This window comes from Petromyzon marinus, chromosome 25 (assembly GCF_048934315.1).
Source record: "Petromyzon marinus isolate PM22_M1 ecotype Great Lakes invasive population chromosome 25, UKy_Petmar_22M1.pri1.0, whole genome shotgun sequence".
Taxonomy (NCBI): Eukaryota; Metazoa; Chordata; class Hyperoartia; order Petromyzontiformes; family Petromyzontidae; genus Petromyzon; species Petromyzon marinus.
The window spans coordinates 3463712-3481559 of record NC_133691.1 but is presented as its reverse complement, the minus strand read 5'-3'; the positions used below and the strand labels follow the sequence as shown (position 1 = coordinate 3481559).

The 17848-nt window shown below is 51.2% G+C and overlaps 1 protein-coding gene across 2 annotated transcripts in view; it reads left to right on the top strand.

Annotated features, from left to right (window-relative positions):
- The first annotated feature begins 1121 nt into the window (after nucleotides 1–1121).
- The window catches only part of LOC116945963 (sorting nexin-16-like), a 38778-nt gene continuing 22051 nt past the window's right edge, over nucleotides 1122–17848 (top strand). Inside the window, exons 1-2 of one of the 2 annotated variants that reach the window (XM_032960692.2) lie at nucleotides 1122–1795; nucleotides 7185–7652. In XM_032960692.2, coding sequence (XP_032816583.2) covers nucleotides 7224–7652 — 429 coding nt within the window. In that variant the 5' untranslated portion in view covers nucleotides 1122–1795; nucleotides 7185–7223. The other variant, XM_032960693.2, reaches the window with a different exon arrangement.

Here is a 17848-nt window from a genome sequence, read left to right as displayed (position 1 = left end):
GGCTTGCCTGAACGAAATCCGGACTTTCCTTGAAATGAAAGGCGTCGGGCATCCTGAGCTAGCCGACACCGAGTGGCTCCTCAAGTTTTACTATCTCGTAGATCTGACTGAACATCTGAACCAGCTCAACGTGAAAATGCAAGGCATTGGAAATACAGTGTTATCCCTTCAACAAGCTGTATTTGCTTTTGAAAACAAGCTGGAGCTTTTCATCACGGATCTTGAAACAGGTCGTTTACTACATTTTGAAAAACTGAGCCAATTTAAAGATGCATGCACAGCAAGTGAGCCCATTCAAAACCTTGATCTCCACCAGCTAGCTGGCTGCACATCCAGTCTCCTACAGTCCTTCAAAGCACGCTTTGGAGAATTTCGTGAGCACACTCGTCTTTTTAAGTTCATCACCCATCCAAACGAGTGTTCACTGAACACAGCCGACCTGAATTACATCCCTGGTGTCTCCGTCAGAGATTTTGAAGCAGAAGTGGCTGACCTGAAGGCCTCAGACATGTGGGTGAATAAGTTCAAGTCACTGAATGAAGATTTGGAAAGAATCACACGACAGAAAGCGGAGTTGGCGAGCAAGCACATGTGGACAGAAATGAAAAAACTCCAACCCGAAGACCAGCTGATTCTCAAAACTTGGAACACGCTTCCTGTCACATACCACACACTGCAGCGTGTGAGTATTGCTGTATTGACCATGTTTGGATCTACGTATGCATGTGAGCAGTCATTCTCACATCTTAAAAACATCAAGTCCAACCTACGATCACGTTTAACGGATGAAAGCCTCAACGCTTGCATGAAGCTTAACCTCACCAAGTACCAACCCGACTACAAAGACATCAGCAAATCCATGCAGCACCAGAAGTCGCATTAATGGTGAGTGTTATAACATTATTTAAAAGAATAAATTCAGAGGCTTATTATACTGACATTTAGTTGAATTCACTTTTAAAATATATTATATGGCTCTCACTGAAATAAATATCCAAATTTTTTGCTTTCATGGCTCTCTTAGTCAAAAAGGTTCCCGACCCCTGGTGTAGCGGGAGCATATAGGTATAGTACAACAACTGATTTTGTTGCACTGCACACAAGCCCCCTCTGCCCCCCCCACCGCAGTAGCCTATAACAAATAACATGTTTTTGATGCACAGGTACAATGAAGAAGGGACATTGCGAAACGTCGCCCCATTATTACATTTTGTTTATTTTACGGCCACAGTGTTATTGACGAATGTGTTGAGTTTTTAGTTGTTGTCGCTGTTGTATTTCGTACGGGTTGGTAAAATCTCCCGTCCGAGAAATATAATCCAGGCTCAACGCCTGCTTCGCTTGGGGTGGGAAGGAGGGGGGAAGAAGGACAAACAAAAATCGAGAAGAAGAAAAAAAACCTAAACGACAAACAGCGACTGTCGCGATTGGAACCGGGTCCGCTCCGGATACGTTGGACAGCTCCGGCTAGTGGCAGAGAGGATCCGGCTCTAACACACGCACACGGAACAGTGAAACACATACACGGAACACAGTGAAACACATACACGGAATCAGTGCAACACACACATACACGGAACACAGTGCGACATACACACACAAAACACAGTGAAACACACATACACGGAACACAGTGAAACACACGGAACACACTGAAACACACACACACGCCACCACCACCACTACCGCCGCTGTGGTTAAAGCCATGCTGCGTTGTAAAGGCCGCTGCTGGCTATGATGCCTTTCGCGAGACGTAGGAACGTGTACCTAAGGCATCCGCTGTGGTGTTGAGAAGGTAATGGTGGTGGTGTTGGTAGTGTTGTGAGGATGGTGCATCGTGAATGATCTCGTGTGGTTATGTTAATAAGCCGGCATCGAGAGGAAAATGATTTCCGGAAAGTGTCCCGACACCTGCTGGTTCCTCTCCGCGTGTTCGTACATCTTATAATTAATATATATCATCATGTATACATCGTTTCTTGGTGCTGTGCTACGCAGTGTGGATTCGCGTTGTGGCTTCGCGTTGTTTATACCCTGCGCCTGGTCTCCGTGTTGATGCGCCCAGCGGTGGCGCGTTGGGTTAACGCACCTCGGAGCCAGGTTAGACTCCGGCCCACGGCTATCATCAGTGGCGAGTGATGTCTGAGCCGCTCCTGGGATAACAACTCTGCATTGACCAGCGTGGTGAAGTATGGATGTGCACTGTACCCACCCATCCCCACCTCCATGATGGACACGGAGTGCGGACGGAAGACTTCTTGGCCAGCAGTGGGTTGACAGGGGATGAATCATTTACTCATGTTAAACATTGCATACATTGTACCGTATGTGATGATGATGATAATGATGATACGATTTGTCCATATTCGTACATTGTATAAACTATGTGCGTTGTGTCCAGGCTTCGGGATACATCGCATCCACCCAACATGTGTATGACACGATGTGATTGCGTGACTGTATAACAGCATGCCTATGACATGTGACGCTTGTGCACGTGTATGACATGTGTTTTGTATGTGATGTACTGTATACCTCATATCGTGTTACGAATGCACGCATACAATTTGCATATATAATGGCATATAACAACACTGATTATGTATGCATGATGCTATACAACATCACCATTGTTAAATGTGAGCGTGTATGACTAAGTATGCGTGTCATGTATGTCACACGTGTACTGTATATGATAACGTGTACATGTAATCGTATGTATTTCAGCATGTTCTGCTATACCTTGCAGTGCTTTTTTTACAAAGCTGTTTAATACTGACGCTTTGTATGAATTGGCCAGCAGCAAAAGTCAGAAGAGACACGGTGATACTGTCCTGTCTCACAGAGACACGGTGATACTGTCCTGTCTCACAGAGACACGGTACTGTCCTGTCTCACAGAGACACGGTGATACTGTCCTGTCTCACAGAGACACGATACTGTTCTGTCTCATAGACACGGTGATACTGTCCTGTCTCACAGAGACACGGTGATACTGTCCTGTCTCATAGACACGGTGATACTGTCCTGTCTCACAGAGACACGGTGACACTGTCCTGTCTCATTGAGACACGGTGACACTGTCCTGTCTCACAGAGACACGGTGATACTGTCCTGTCTCACAGAGACACGGTGACACTGTCCTGTCTCACAGAGACACGGTGACACTGTCCTGTCTCACAGAGACACGGTGACACTGTCCTGTCTCACAGAGACACGGTGACACTGTCCTGTCTCACAGAGACACGGTGACACTGTCCTGTCTCACAGAGACACGGTGATACTATCCTGTCTCACAGAGACACGGTGACACTGTCCTGTCTCACAGAGACACGGTGACACTCCCGTCTCACAGAGACACGGTGATACTGTCCTGTCTCACAGAGACACGGTGATACTGTCCTGTCTCACAGAGACACGGTGATACTGTCCTGTCTCACAGTGACACGGTGATACTGTCCTGTCTCACAGAGACACGGTGATACTGTCCTGTCTTATAGAGACACGGTGATACTGTCCTGTCTCACAGAGACACGGTGATACTGTCCTGTCTCACAGAGACACGGTGATACTATCCTGTCTCACAGAGACACGGTGACACTGTCCTGTCTCACAGAGACACGGTGACACTGTCCTGTCTCACAGAGACACGGTGATACTGTCCTGTCTCACAGAGACACGGTGATACTTTCCTGTCTCACAGAGACACGGTGATACTGTCCTGTCTCACAGAGACACGGTGACACTGTCCTGTCTCACAGAGACACGGTGACACTGTCCTGTCTCACAGAGACACGGTGATACTGTCCTGTCTCACAGAGACACGGTGACACTGTCCTGTCTCACAGAGACACGGTGATACTGTCCTGTCTCACAGAGACACGGTGACACTATCCTGTCTCATTGAGACACGGTGATACTGTCCTGTCTCACAGAGACACGGTGATACTGTCCTGTCTCACAGAGACACGGTGATCCTGTCCTGTCTCACAGAGACACGGTGACACTGTCCTGTCTCACAGAGACACGGTGACACTCTCCTGTCTCACAGAGACACGGTGACACTGTCCTGTCTCACAGAGACACGGTGACACTGTCCTGTCTCACAGAGACACGGTGATACTGTCCTGTCTCACAGAGACACGGTGATACTGTCCTGTCTCACAGAGACACGGTGATACTGTCCCGTCTCACAGAGACACGGTGATACTGTCCTGTCTCACAGAGACACGGTGACACTGTCCTGTCTCACTGAGACACGGTGATACTGTCCTGTCTCATAGAGACACGGTGATATTGTCCTGTCTCACAGAGACACGGTGATACTGTCCCGTCTCACAGAGACACGGTGACACAGTCCTGTCTCACAGAGACACGGTGACACTGTCCTGTCTCACAAAGACACGGTGATACTGTCCTGTCTCACAGAGACACGGGGATCATTCCCCTATCTAAGAGACCTCGACTACAACAAGAACGGTTGACATGCCGCAGAAGATCAAAGTTGGATAACTGTGCGAACGGAATCATCACGGGCACATTCGATCCATGCCACAGGTTCGTGCCGATGTGATGGCGTTCAGGTCCGGATGCTTCATTTGCCTCCTCAACGGAAGCCCTCTGGGTGCTCTCGGTCACCTGGACACGGTGTGAAGTGGCAATTCAGGTGCTGGGCAAAACTTTTTCCCGACGTCCTCGTCACCGCTGCTTGGCGTCAAATCGGCGGCGGGGGACGGTGGTGGTTTGTTGTAAATTGCCGACCAGCCCCCACTGGACGCGTCCGTGGACAAAGAGCCTCTTCATCGCTCGTCAAACGCCTCTCGTCTAAATAAAGATTCTTATTTTGATTAATGTCACCGGGAGCCACGGCGGTAGCGTTGGCCTCGGCGCCGCACCAGAGATGATTCTCACGAAGAGAGATTCGGCCCCTTCCGAGCGTCGACCAAACGAGTTGCCGCCCGACCTGGTCCACCCAGTTGTAGAATTCCCTGCTCCAGAGCCACGTCACTCGGATGCGAGGGGTCCCCCCCCCAACCCCACCCCCCACTCTGTCCCTGTCCAGGCACCGGCATTCCACGTCGGGCCAGCCAGCGGAGCAAGCGAGGAAGTTCCTGCGAGCACACGCTCACCCGGCAGGCTTCTCGAAAGTGGCTTCGGTGAACGTGAGCCTTCGATCCGGCGCTACGGCAAGGAAGAGCCCGAGTTCACGGCCGCTCCGCCGTACCTAGAGCCTCTTGTCCGGCCATTGCGCGGGCGGAACACGCACGGCGGTGGGGGGGTGGGACACCGTGCTGCTGGTCGTGCTCTTCTGAAGTCGCCGCCTTCCTGAATTGTCCTCGACGATGATCTGAGCACCCTCCGTTAGGGTAGTCTCGAGGCTGGCAAAGTCACAGGCTTGGCTTACTAGACTAATGTGTATCTGGGACGTTGTGGCGGGCGAGTCATCGGTGAAGATGTTGAAAAGCGTTGGGGCAGACCCCCCCCCCCCTCCCACCTCGAGGCAAATCGTCCTCATGTGCCCTGCAAAGAGGTGATCTTGATCGCCGATGTACAGTTGGACACAACGATCCTTCTCGTGAGCACGGCTGCACTCTTGTCAACTTTGGTCACGAGACCGCTTGTGGCCAGACTGTGGCACACTGCTGGATGAAGGCCACCGCACGCAACGTCGGTCACGACTGGGATCGTTTGGCCAAATTTCACCGTGGTGGTGGTGTGGGTTGTTGAAAGGGCGCGAGGTGGTGAGCGACTGGGCCTCTGGACCAGTCGGCTCGCCGCTCGTGTTGACCGTCGCCGATCGTTGGGTTTGCAGCGTAGTGCACTAAACATTTTCTCCACGTGTAGTATGTATACAACATGTGATGGGGCAAATGGTCAGTGCGCAATAGTGCATGTACATGCAAATGTGACTTGTCGTGTATTTTAATACGGTGCGTGACTGCACGGATGTATGAATGACACTGCATGCACACTCTACAACGGGTTAAGTATGCAGCGTGTGATTTACGTGTGGATGCAATGTGTGCCGTTATACAATGTGTCGATGTATAGAGGACTTGGTTCCTGTAGGGATGCTGTGGTGTGCACGTTGACTTGACACTCGGAACGGGGCGAACACATCCGTGACACGTCCAAATCGAATCAATTTCAGCCGAGCTGGCGATCCACCGTGAGGATTCGTGTCCCTCACTCCCGAAAGATCGTTGGGAATCAGCAGTGCAGAGAAACTCTCTTATCTGTGACCCCGCCCTCTTATCAACGACTCTCTCTTATCTATGGCCACAAAGCGATCGACAAAAAACTTCTGTGATTCGCCGTCCGATAAACAGCAGCGCACTGCACTACGGATCTGGTGACCTGATTCGATTCCCAACCACGGAGAACCTCGGTGATTTCTGAACACATCCCTGACCCCTCTCCTAGGTGGACTCGGCATTAATTGAGTATCTGTTACAGTTGAGTAAACATCAGCGCTATGGGACACAAAGGCGGTCAGGCGTGGTGCTGGTCAGATCTCCTCTTGCGCCATACCGGCCTTCATAAGTGCTTGCTTAAAGCATTTGTCGCAACAGTCAATAAAGGGTTTGTTGGGGATGTTTGTCTTTGATCTGGGTGTGGTGCTGGCCACCCATCCCCTCATGTGCCGTGCCGGCCTTCATAGGTGCTCGCCAGCAGCACTTGCCCCAGTAGTCTGTTCAAACCATGGGGTGGGGATCTCTGTCTTTATTTGTTGTCTTTGTTTAGTTTTGAGGGGAGCAGCAGTGAAGCAGTTAGCGGGCTGCACTACGAACCCGGCGAGCCGAGTTTGATTCCCACTTGCGGCCAACATCAGTGATGAATATTTGTGGCAGTATTGGGCCTCCCCTCAGCCTGAAATGTGCACCTGATGCAGTGTGTAAACATCTCCACGAGGGAGACAAAGACGGACGGGCAGGCTTGGCATTCTTGCCACCCACCCCCTCGTGTGCCGTGCCAGCCTGGATAGGTGCCCGTATAGCCTATGAAGGCTGTTAGCATAATTATGATGACGATAGCAGCTGCATATCCCACAGGACCCAACTTGTCTTTGTTGAGTTGTTTGTGGGTTTCAGGAGAGTTCGACGGTGACATGTCACAGGTCTTTTCCAGCTAAGGTATGAAACTCAATATTTGTCCGTGGAATTGTTTGGGTTCCCCTTTCTCAGGTCAGGTCACGGTGGGAAGCAGGGGGGTGGACATCGACAATGGCAAGCCCCTCCCAGGCTCCGGAGTTGAGCCGCAATTCCGCCAATATCGCGGCGTCTCTGCCGGCCGTCACCGCGGCTTCCGCCGTCGTGACCAAGCACCGGCGATGCGGCTCCGAGTCGCTCGTCTGGGACATGCAGGCCGCGGGGGGCTGGCGGCCCCCCGCTGCCGCCGCCGCCGCCGCCGCGTGCGACGCGAACTCCCGGGGGTCCGCCGAGACGGCCCGCCAACCCGACAGCCCGCGGCTGAGCACGCGGCTCAGCTCGGGGCGAGGCTGCCCCAGCGTGGAATTCTCGGTGAGGCCTCGGAGCGCGTCTCTGTCGGCTCGCGGAGGGCAAGGTCCGGCGCAGGGCCCCGAGGGAGAAGTGAGCCCCTTCACGCCGACGATCGTCGGCTACGAAGTGACGGAGGAGAGGGCCAAGTTTACCGTAAGTCATCCTCGACCGTTTTCTTGAGAGAGAGAGAGGGTGCCGGGACGTGGAATGATGGGAGCCGAACGGTGAATTTTGTTTCATGCGATGTTGTTGAGCGATGTCGCGTGGTTAATGAAAGTGCTAGGAGTTTGGGTAATTTCAGTATGGGCGCAATATGAATGCAAGTATTATTGTTATATTCTGATGGGTTGATTCTGTTTTTCTGTCACTATTTACGCATTCCAGAGCCAATGATTGATCCTTGCCTTCTGTCACCTGGGTGGTCTAGGCCCAGCAGCTAGGCAGAGGGCCTTGGCAAAAAAAACCTGATGAAGCTAGGATAAAAAAATATACTCCTGTATCTTAAATATTTCAAATACCAATGTATATGTTCAACAAATAATGGATTGATTCAGGCACGATTCGATACGCATATCGTGCATGGAGGAATTTTACTTACATCGAAGAAACTATGCAGTGTTGCACACGTATTGGACACTAATCATAACAACATCTGCAAGAAAAATTACCTACTCAGGATGGATCAGGTCAGGGTTTATTAGGTGTCTACATTATGCTCTGCCAAAAACTACTGGACCGATCACGATGCGAAGGACGATCACTCGAAGGGTACTGATTTAATTAAATACGGACATGAATGTGTCTTGACAGGTCTGACCTGCCTCTGACCCTGAAATGTTATATTTTTAAATCATAATATAATTTAGCAGCATTCTTTGGGTTGTCATTACCGAGTAAGTGACAATAGCTCGGCTTGTTTAAATCTATATTTATATAAATACGTAGAGTGACTTACCATTTGGAAAAAAAAACTGAATTATGACTCTTTAACAACCACTACTCTGCACTGCACGCTGTGATTTACACTTTTTTTTCATAGTCGTAACCTTTTTCTAACGGTCTGTAATTGGGTGGAATCTGTAACGTGTAGCTTACTTCGACCACCTATGATTTATTTACTGAACCATAAATGTATTTATATTGCAAAAGATAATTTACAGTCCTTTGTCACGCCACTGCTGGATTAATGCATCCTTACTTCATTTCGGTCAGCGGTGGGGGGAAGGGGGAGGGGGGTCTGGGGGGGTGTTTGACCGTGGTCAGTGCGGGTTGGTAAAGGAGGGAGAAGCCCAGTACTGGTTTAGACTTTGAAGCATGGCCAGCGATCGAACTGAAGTCACCAGGTTGCAATAAAACGTAAGGGATATGGCAACATTCTTTTAATATTCACGAGTAGACCGTTGTTGTTTTTTTTGTGCGGGAAAGCATCTTCTGGCACTTTTTTTAGCAAAATCAAATTGAAACGTGGTCGTGCAAGCGGGCCAGCACAGGGGGTGATCTCCTGTTGCCGTTTAAACCGAGCACACGTGGTTGAGGCTGGATGTTGGTCTATTACTTGAATGTTACTTTGACAACTTTTTTTTTCGTGGATGATAATTGTAAGTTTCGGGGGGGGGAGAGAATGACGGGCGAAAATAACTGGGGCTTGTGATTACGCTCTGTCTTGAGACTGAGGGATGAGTTCTTCAGCCGTCGTTGGCTTCTGCCTATTTTAATTACGGCTGTGCGAACGTGCGACCAGGAGTGTGATCCAAGGCTCATGATTACGGTTCTGCAATTTGTCTCGCACCTTGTCAGTCGGAGCTGAGAATGTGGAGGTTCGGAACAGAGGAAGGAAACTTTGCGCGCTAGAGTGGTAATGCGGATATTGTAGGGGTTGGTGGAGCAGGGGGGGCACGAGGAAGGGAGGGAGGGAGGCCACACTGCATTAGCACGGTGGGTTGTTTTTTTTTACGTACTACAAAAAAAACACTTGGGAAGAGCTGAGGGATGGTCAACCTCTTAGGCGTTTGTGGCCAGAGTAATATCCATTCACTTTACAGGCCTACAAGTGACGGAACTGGACTTTTTAACAAAGCGACTATAAAATAAGCTTCTCGAGTGTGGGCCCGTGCAGATGGTGCAGGGCATTTCATGTACGGAGAGAGGGTAATACATTTTTCAGTTTAGAATAAAAAAATGGCGAGAAAGCAGGTATAACAAGAACAATACGTTTTACACCCAGAACATTAATGCATTATGAATAAATCGAAAAGGCCGGGTAAAACCATCAGCATCCACTTCATTAGTATTCCCCCCACAAATTATTAAAATGGCCACGGCTAGAGCAACAACTGGACTCTGTATGATCTGGATTTCACCATGACTGCTGGTCACTTTTAACAGTTTACTACCAATAAATTATTAACTTAATCAGATTTTAATGCCAAAACGAGCCGTGTCGCTTAATCAACATTGTGCTTCAAAGTTGTTTTTTTTTTAAAATGGTGAACAAATACGCGCAGTATAAGTGCATTTACGAGTTATGCAACATGCACGAGGTGGATGCCTTGGCCCGTTATTTATTTACACTCTCTGGGCGACTCGCACATTCGAGTGGACGCCAGCTAATTTCACACTCAGGATTTTAAGCGCACATCCCTCAAAAAGTACAAATTATGTATTAATATGGATTATAAATTATTTTAAAAAGTACCCTTGCCCGAGGCTGCTTTTGACTATATTTAGAGCCATTAGAAATCCTTGTTGCAGTTTTTTTTCCTCCGTTCTGGCGTGTTTCAATCAAGTCGGCCCATGTAGCGAGCCGTATATATTTTTACGATCTGAACCCAACTGTGATGAACACGTTTTTTTCTTTTCAAATTCCTCCGGCGAGCAATCGGGCGCAACCGGTCACAAAGCCCGAGCCTCTCTCCACAAGTCGGAAATAAACTCGTCGTGTGCATACGGCCAGTCGTGTAGCTCAATGTCCATTCAGCCATCCGACCAACCTGCCAGCAATACCGCAGTGCGTGCCATTGGGAAATAGCTGAGACTGATTTTACAGTCGGCATGACCTCTAATAACCTCACATTAAGCCCAGGGCCACCACTTGATTCTTCTTATCACCAACAAGGCCCTCGGTGATGCTGCTCCCTCACATGTGCAGGACCTCCTTTGCCCCATTTGTTCCAACGAGAGTATGTCGGTCTTCCCGACCCGGGCCTGTTGAGTGTGCCGAGGTCACCGTCTCTGTACGATGGTGGCTGACCAGCGGGGCTTGTCTCCTGTGGCCCCTCGGCTTTGGAAGTCACCTCCACTGGACGTTCGCTCCGCTGACTCCCTCCCCTCCCCCTCGCTTTATTCAAATCGCACCTTAAAATTGAACTTTTTTTTTAATGGCTTTTTCTATTTCTCGAATTCTTTGTTTTGGGGTCGGATGTTTATTGGTGTGTATATTTTGTACAGCGCCTTGTGATCTGCAGGTGAAAGGCACTTTATGAGTGCAAATTATGATCATGATGATGATTATAACGAGGTAGACGCTGACGTGGGGCCCTGCACAACGAAATGTACCGTTGGCCCAACCGAGTTGACCCTGCCTGAGGGAGGTATCCCCACAATGGTGGCCCACACAAGACCTCTGCTGCCTCCCTCCCTCCCCGATTTGAGAGGAGCTGTGAACCCAGCCCGATCAAGCCTGTGGCCAAACAACCTGGATAGTACCCAATCTCATCAGTTCTGTCGAGCTAAGCAGGTTGGCGCTTGGATAGCGCGATTAGACACGTACAACATAGTAGGCTGCCGCCTTGGCTACTTTCTGGGCAGCGTAGGATGGTGCAACAACATCCATTGTTGTGCCGTAGTTCCGTGCCACGTTACATCTGCTGCCTTGATTTTTTTTTTTAAAGCCAGCTGTCAAGTTTTGGGCATAGCCACGGGGCCCACTTTCCACCCCGAGAACCGGAGAGCACAGCCTTAGATAATTAATGTCTCCGCACATTCACCAACTGGCACCGATGAGCACGGTGAAATGGTCCTCATCCAGCAGCAGATTGACACAGAGGGCTGTTCATGGCCATGGTCTCTCAGAGAGTCTGGCTTCCCACAGTCGTAGCTAACAAACCAGTAACACGTCAGATAAATTGATTCACAGTGCAGATATTCCAATTAGTACACCCACAAAGCTAGATCATGAGGTGGGAATATCTGTGGTCGCAATTGTCTGGAGGTGATGATAATTCACGAATATTATACCATCAAACAGTGGTTCTTAACCTTACCAGAATGACAGACCACTGTCTTGCCCTCTGCGTATAATCCACAGACCACAATGCACCAGTCCCGCATTTTTGAAAATGAAATCTAAATGAAAACTAAATTGTGGCATATGCGACAGTTTCCGAGAACCGCTTTCCCACGACCTTGCCCGAGCGCGCATTACGCACCGCATCGTCGGAGAGAGCGATTCGTGCACCGCCGACGAGCGCAACTCCCCCCGTGCGAACTTTTTTGCGTTTGCCCATCCGATGGAGGGACGCGAAGCGTGCGGCTGCTCGTTGTAGGTCTCGCACCCCCAAGGCGCAGTCCCACACGCACGGTGCACAGTGAGCTACGGCGAGCAGCCGTGCGGCAGGGGAGCCTGATGTATTATTGATCGACGGTGCATAATGCAAGAGCGCGCTCGCGAAACGGACGGCGAAAAAGCTCCCAGAAAACGTTGCGTGAGCCACCGCCCCTGAATGCTAATTTTTTTTTAAAGAGGGCCTCGCCGAGCGCCGCTTTTGTTGTCGCTCAGCGTTAATGAATCTCCCGCCACCGTCTGGTCGCCTGCCGTTAAATTGCACCGGGTATTTGTGGCGGTATTTTATTATTATTATTATTATTTTCGCGAATGCCGCACGCCGGCCCGCCGGCCCGCCCGCGCAGTGTTTTCCGTGGCACGCAGGGGGTGGAATCGTGTCACGCGCCCGAGGGTCCCGGGTTGGCAACTGGCAAATCCAGAGACGCCGCGAGTGCCGCGATGCTGCCTGTAGGCGTGCTTTTAAGGAGGCCCTCCGTATAGCGCGCGGAGAATGTAGGCTGTGGGGGGCCGAGTCTATTTGAGAGGGGGGGGGGGGGGCAGCTAGGTAGCTGGGTTGCTGGTGAAGGGGGGGGGGGGTGGTGGAACGGGCGGCCGGAAATGCGTGCGCCGGGGACCGATAGCTGGCAGCTTGTGAAGGTTGGGGCCCGCACGGAAGGCGTGCGGGCGCCACCGCTTTGCCAAGCCACTGCCGGATGAAGGCCTCCCACCCGCCTTCGTGGGTCGCGGGAGTTGGCTGACAACATTTCACCACGCTGGTCACTGTGTGTTGGCGACGGTGGGGAGCACAGATTTGAAAGCATCGGAGTGCGGTCCCGCGGTGCATTGCTCCGCACTGCACCAGTTTTATGCGTGTGGACTCCCGTCAGAGCACTGTCAAGGCTCAACGCTGTTCAGCTTCCGAGATCTGATGAGCCGTGATGACATTCCAAGTGATTTCGGTCCTGATTTGAGTGCTAAAGGCTGAGAGAAGTATATGTGGCAATATTGCCGGTTTCCGTCAATCTGTCAACGTCGGCTCTTGAGAGTGGGAAGTGATTGCGGCAGAGATTTAAAAAAAAAATCTTACCTCCTTACATATGCAGAGAGAGAGAGGCTTGAGAACAAACAAAAAGACAGAATTAGAATATTTATCCTCCAGAAACCCGATGAGCTTTTTCACAGATGTTCAGTAGACACCAAGTCGCTTGGGGAGATGTTCTCAGTGATGTCAGTCGAGGGTTGCTCCCCCGGACACAAAGCCAATCACCGCTGTTGCCAGTGCGGGCTGCAGAGCTGGGTTGGTGGCAAAAGAAAAGAGTTCAAACATGCATGTATGGATGTATTCAAGCACCCGCACAAACAAAGATCCCCCGTATATCCTTAACAGATTGTTGGGGCAAGTGCTGTTCACGAGCACCTATGAAGGCTGGCATGGTGCATGAGAGGGGTGTGTGGCCAGTCCCACACACAATCACCTTTGTCACCCCAGTAGTGATGTTTACACACTGCACCAGACACTCATTTGAGGTTCAAATGAGTACCAGGACCGGTTCAGATATTGGCCGTGAGCAGGAATCGAACTCGGGTCGCTGGATTCATAGCGCGGCGCGCTAACTGATGCACTCCCGCTCTAGCGCCACATACACACGCACGCACACACGTGTGTGCACACACGTGTGCACACAAAATAACATCACTTAGGGTTTCACGGAAATTCTGTTCAGGAAATCTTAAATGTTTCAAATCTCAACGCCACTCGGGATGTCACCGTATTCTGCTTGCATGGAAGAGTAGTACATTGGTTTCAGGAACGTTGGGAATAATTTTTATGTAATGGTTTCATGGAACGTGGATTGTGGGTTTTGTTATAAAAAAAAGAAGAAAGGCCAACTTGAACTTTCACAGTTTTCTGGATGAGACGGCAGCACCTCGGCAAAAGACCACGCTCCACGGTAAAAATCGACGGTGCGCATTTACAGAAGTCTCTCTCGCAAAAAAACCCACGCCCCTTTCCTGATGATTTAACACGAGCGCGCAGTGAACGCGACATCGGAGCAGATCTAACGTCCACCTTGCTGTCTCTCGTGATCGGACCGCGGCTCTGAAAACGAGCGGGAACAGAACCGTGTGGTGCGGGAGGGGGGAATAGGTGGAAAAAGTACGGTTTTTAAAAAGAGTGGGGGGGGGGGGGGAGACGTAATTTTAGCGAAAAATGCACAAACCCGGAAAGCCTTTTCGGATTGCCTAAATGAGAGAAACTAGCAGCGCCAGAACGTTTTTGGTTTCGTTACAAAAAGAGATCAATTTAGCGCGCCATTGTCGCAGAGGTACCCGAGAGGGGAAAGGAGGAATGCTCTTCGCGAAAAATGTGGCGACGGCGGGGTGGGAGGGACTGTTAGGGTAGCAAGCGTCGCTGGTCGCGCAACTTACCAGAAGGCTCGCGCTCGATTGGCCGACGCGCGTCGCACGAAGCTCTACAGCCACACAGCCGTGTAGCATGGGGGGATTGGGGGGTGGCTCTAGAGGTGATGGCATGATGTCAACTACCTCACCTGGCATCCAGGAGGTCGTGGGTTCGATCCCAATCCTGACGCCTGCTGCTGTATATTTGGAGTTTGCGTCTCTCTCTCTCTCTCTCCCCGCGGTCACATTGATTTTTCCCCGGGTCTTCCGTTTCCTTTCCTTCCACATAATCAACGTGCATTTTGAGGATTTGGCTGCTATACATTTCCACGTTATAGGCCACTTTGTTGGGCTTTACCTGGTTTAGATGATCTGCTAAATGCCCCCCCACCCCCCCCGTACTATTGAATTGTTACGGCGATGTAAAAAAACGCCGATGCGCCATTGTACATTTTGCACTGGTGACAACCACTTCAGCTTCATTTTCGGGTGGAGTCAAATTGTACGAGTACGTTCTCGCTTAGAAATTCGTCAGGGTTTTCATCACGACGTTTTGTTGCCTTTTGTAGTTTTAAGCGAGGCATTTAAGGGCTGCGCAAGTTGAAATCGGATCGAGTTGTAACGGCGGGAAACCATGCCCCCGCGTGCATCTGCTGCAGCTCCGAGGGATCCTCGTGATGCGTGAGCTTCGTTCAACGTGCAGACTCTCCGCGATTGTTGGAATGGGGGGTTCTGTGGACCGGATGTGAGAATGCAATTAAGCGACGGGCATCGCTGCCTCGTCCTCTTACATGCACGCGGGTGCACGCGGCGTGTGAGAGCTCGGGGGGGAAACACACCATCGACACACGCAGATCGTATCGTTACTCATTACATTTAATGTTCTACATTTGTTTGTATAGCATCGACTCGGGCGTGACCCCCCCCCTCCCCCCCGAGTTCTCGTATGCCCCCCTCCCCTCTACCCAGCCCCTCTTTATTCAAGGTCATGCCCAACAGGGTTGGACTCCACGTGTGAGCCAGAGCAACGCGGTTCGAACGCGACACTAAAGAAATCTTTGGTCACGCGACGCGCGGGAAACTGACCCATCAGGAGGCCGGGCGACTGATGCTCGTTGTAACATCCCGCTTTGCACGTTGATAAAATATATAAATTAGTTCGAGGTTACCCCCTTGGACGTTGATAAATGTGTTATAATGGACTTGTAAATGTCTCGTTTTCATTATAAACCTCACGTTGAGGCCCTTGAAGCCCCCGCCCCCCCCCCTCCCACCCCACTCGAGAATCAAAGTGGCTCGGTGGCTTTTGAATGTCGAGAGCCGGCTTGTAACAGCGGCGCAGTGGAACCGTCTGTCAAAGCCCTCGCGAAATGACACCCCGTAATGCTACCTGGGAGCGTAACGTGAACAAAAGATCCCCGCCAAGGTGCTTGGAAAAAATATATAATTGGGAATGCGTCGCATTCTGCGCCACGAATTATATTACGGCGCACCGTCGCGATGCAGAAAATGTCTCGCGCGGCTTCTCCCCAGCGACGCGCACGAGTGGCGCGTTTGCGTTGGCATGGGGCAGGAGGAGGAGAGGGAGGCCCGAGGGTGACGTGCAAGGGACACGGCGGAATGAGACACTAGGGCTCAGCGGATGCGACGGCGGAGGGAGAGGCGCGGAATGGCAGTGCGTGGAGAAGGACGTTCCGGGGAGCCGGCCCCATTGCAGTGATGTGGCTTCAGCCTAAGCGGAAGACATGGGTCCGTGGGTCCCTATGTAAGCCTCCGCTGAATCTGTACGTCAGTATGTGGATCACGTAAGTGCGTGCGAGTCTTTGGGTCAGTGTGTCAGTTTATGGAACCCTATGTAAGGATGGGGGGGGGGGGGTGGGCAGGTGGAAAATATTCGGTTATAAAAAAGCGGGGAGGAATTTTGTTGTGAAAATGCACAAACTCGATGACCTTTTCAGATCCGCTCTCCCGAGGTCACTTGAATCAGACGAACTAGCAGGCACGGAATATTTTGCGGTTTCGTAAAAGATTTACGAACGCGCATCATGCGGAACCACCGGCGTGCGGGGAACCAGCGGCGTGAACGTGCGTACGCGATCGGGGACAGTTTAAGCCGACGCCGCCGGGACCAGCTCCGTGGTGCAGACAGTGCCGTGAGCACGCGCACCATCGCGAAGGGCTAGTGCCCCCAATTTGTTTACACGACAATGAGAGGTGGGAAGTAGCATTCGTTATTGGGGAGTGCCAATAATTGTAAGCCGAGGCTCTAAAACTGCACCAGAACCCCGTGGGATTATCTGAAAGCGCCCAAAAAAAACCAACAACGCTCGCTTTGTAATGCGCCGGGTGCGCTCCTTTCCACGCGGGGGGTATAATTATAACCCAAAGGCAAATAGAGCGGATGTGCGATTTGCGGAGCGAGAGAGGGCAGAGGTGGGCAACTCTGGAGGTGACCTACGTGCGGCCTCGTCAGTTCAGAGCTTCGAACGGCGGGCGAGTTTTTTTTGAGCGAAGGGAAAAGGGACACGTTTCACGCACAGCTGAGAGTCGTGTGGCTCCCCGCTTGCATTGTGATGTCTCGAGGTGAACGGGTGGGTGTTTTTTTTCCTTTCCTTAAGTCGATAAAAAAAAAGACTGGTTGCTTGGAGTTGCGCGATGGCGAAACACCGCTCTTGTCGCTCACAGGAGTGCCGATCACGAGACAGAGATCAACCGCGGGCGTGCCGCGTGTACGATACGCTTAAACGGATGCGGGAGCGCACGCGCGCGCGATCGCGAACGCCCGCCCACACGGACGCGCTCGCTCGCACAAGAGCTGATCTAAGACTCTGATTCAACGGGCACGGCAGACGGCCCTCTGGGAAAGCCCACACATCAAACGGCCCGATGGATCCCCGTACTTCTTTGTCCGCTTTTGTGAAGTCTAACCGAGGGCCCTCTGTGTGCGCCGCACGCGATCAAACGGACCGCGGGGCAACGACGCGACTCCCTCCCCGGCCGTGGCTCCGTCCTCCCCCGGCACCTGTGACGGTGGTGCCCGGCATCGCCAACAACAACAACAATACATTGTCCCCGCTCCGACAGATCGGTTATTTGTCGTAAAAATGCCATGTTTTTGTTGTTGTTGTTGTTGGGCAAGGGTGCCAGGGGTTTATCGAAAGCGTCGTGGATGTTGGGGTTTTTGTTTCCAACCCCCCGCCCCCTCGCCTGGCTTTTGCAGCAGTCCCAATCTTTAGTAATCCCTGTCTTCCAACGGAGTTGGGATTTATTTTTATTTTTGCAAATTACGTTTGCTTGCCCGTGTGCTTTTTAATTACATTGGGTGAATTCAATGGCACAGGGGGGGGGGAGAGAGAAACACGGAGGTTGGAGGGGAGGTTGCGGGGGAGCGCACGGATGTTTA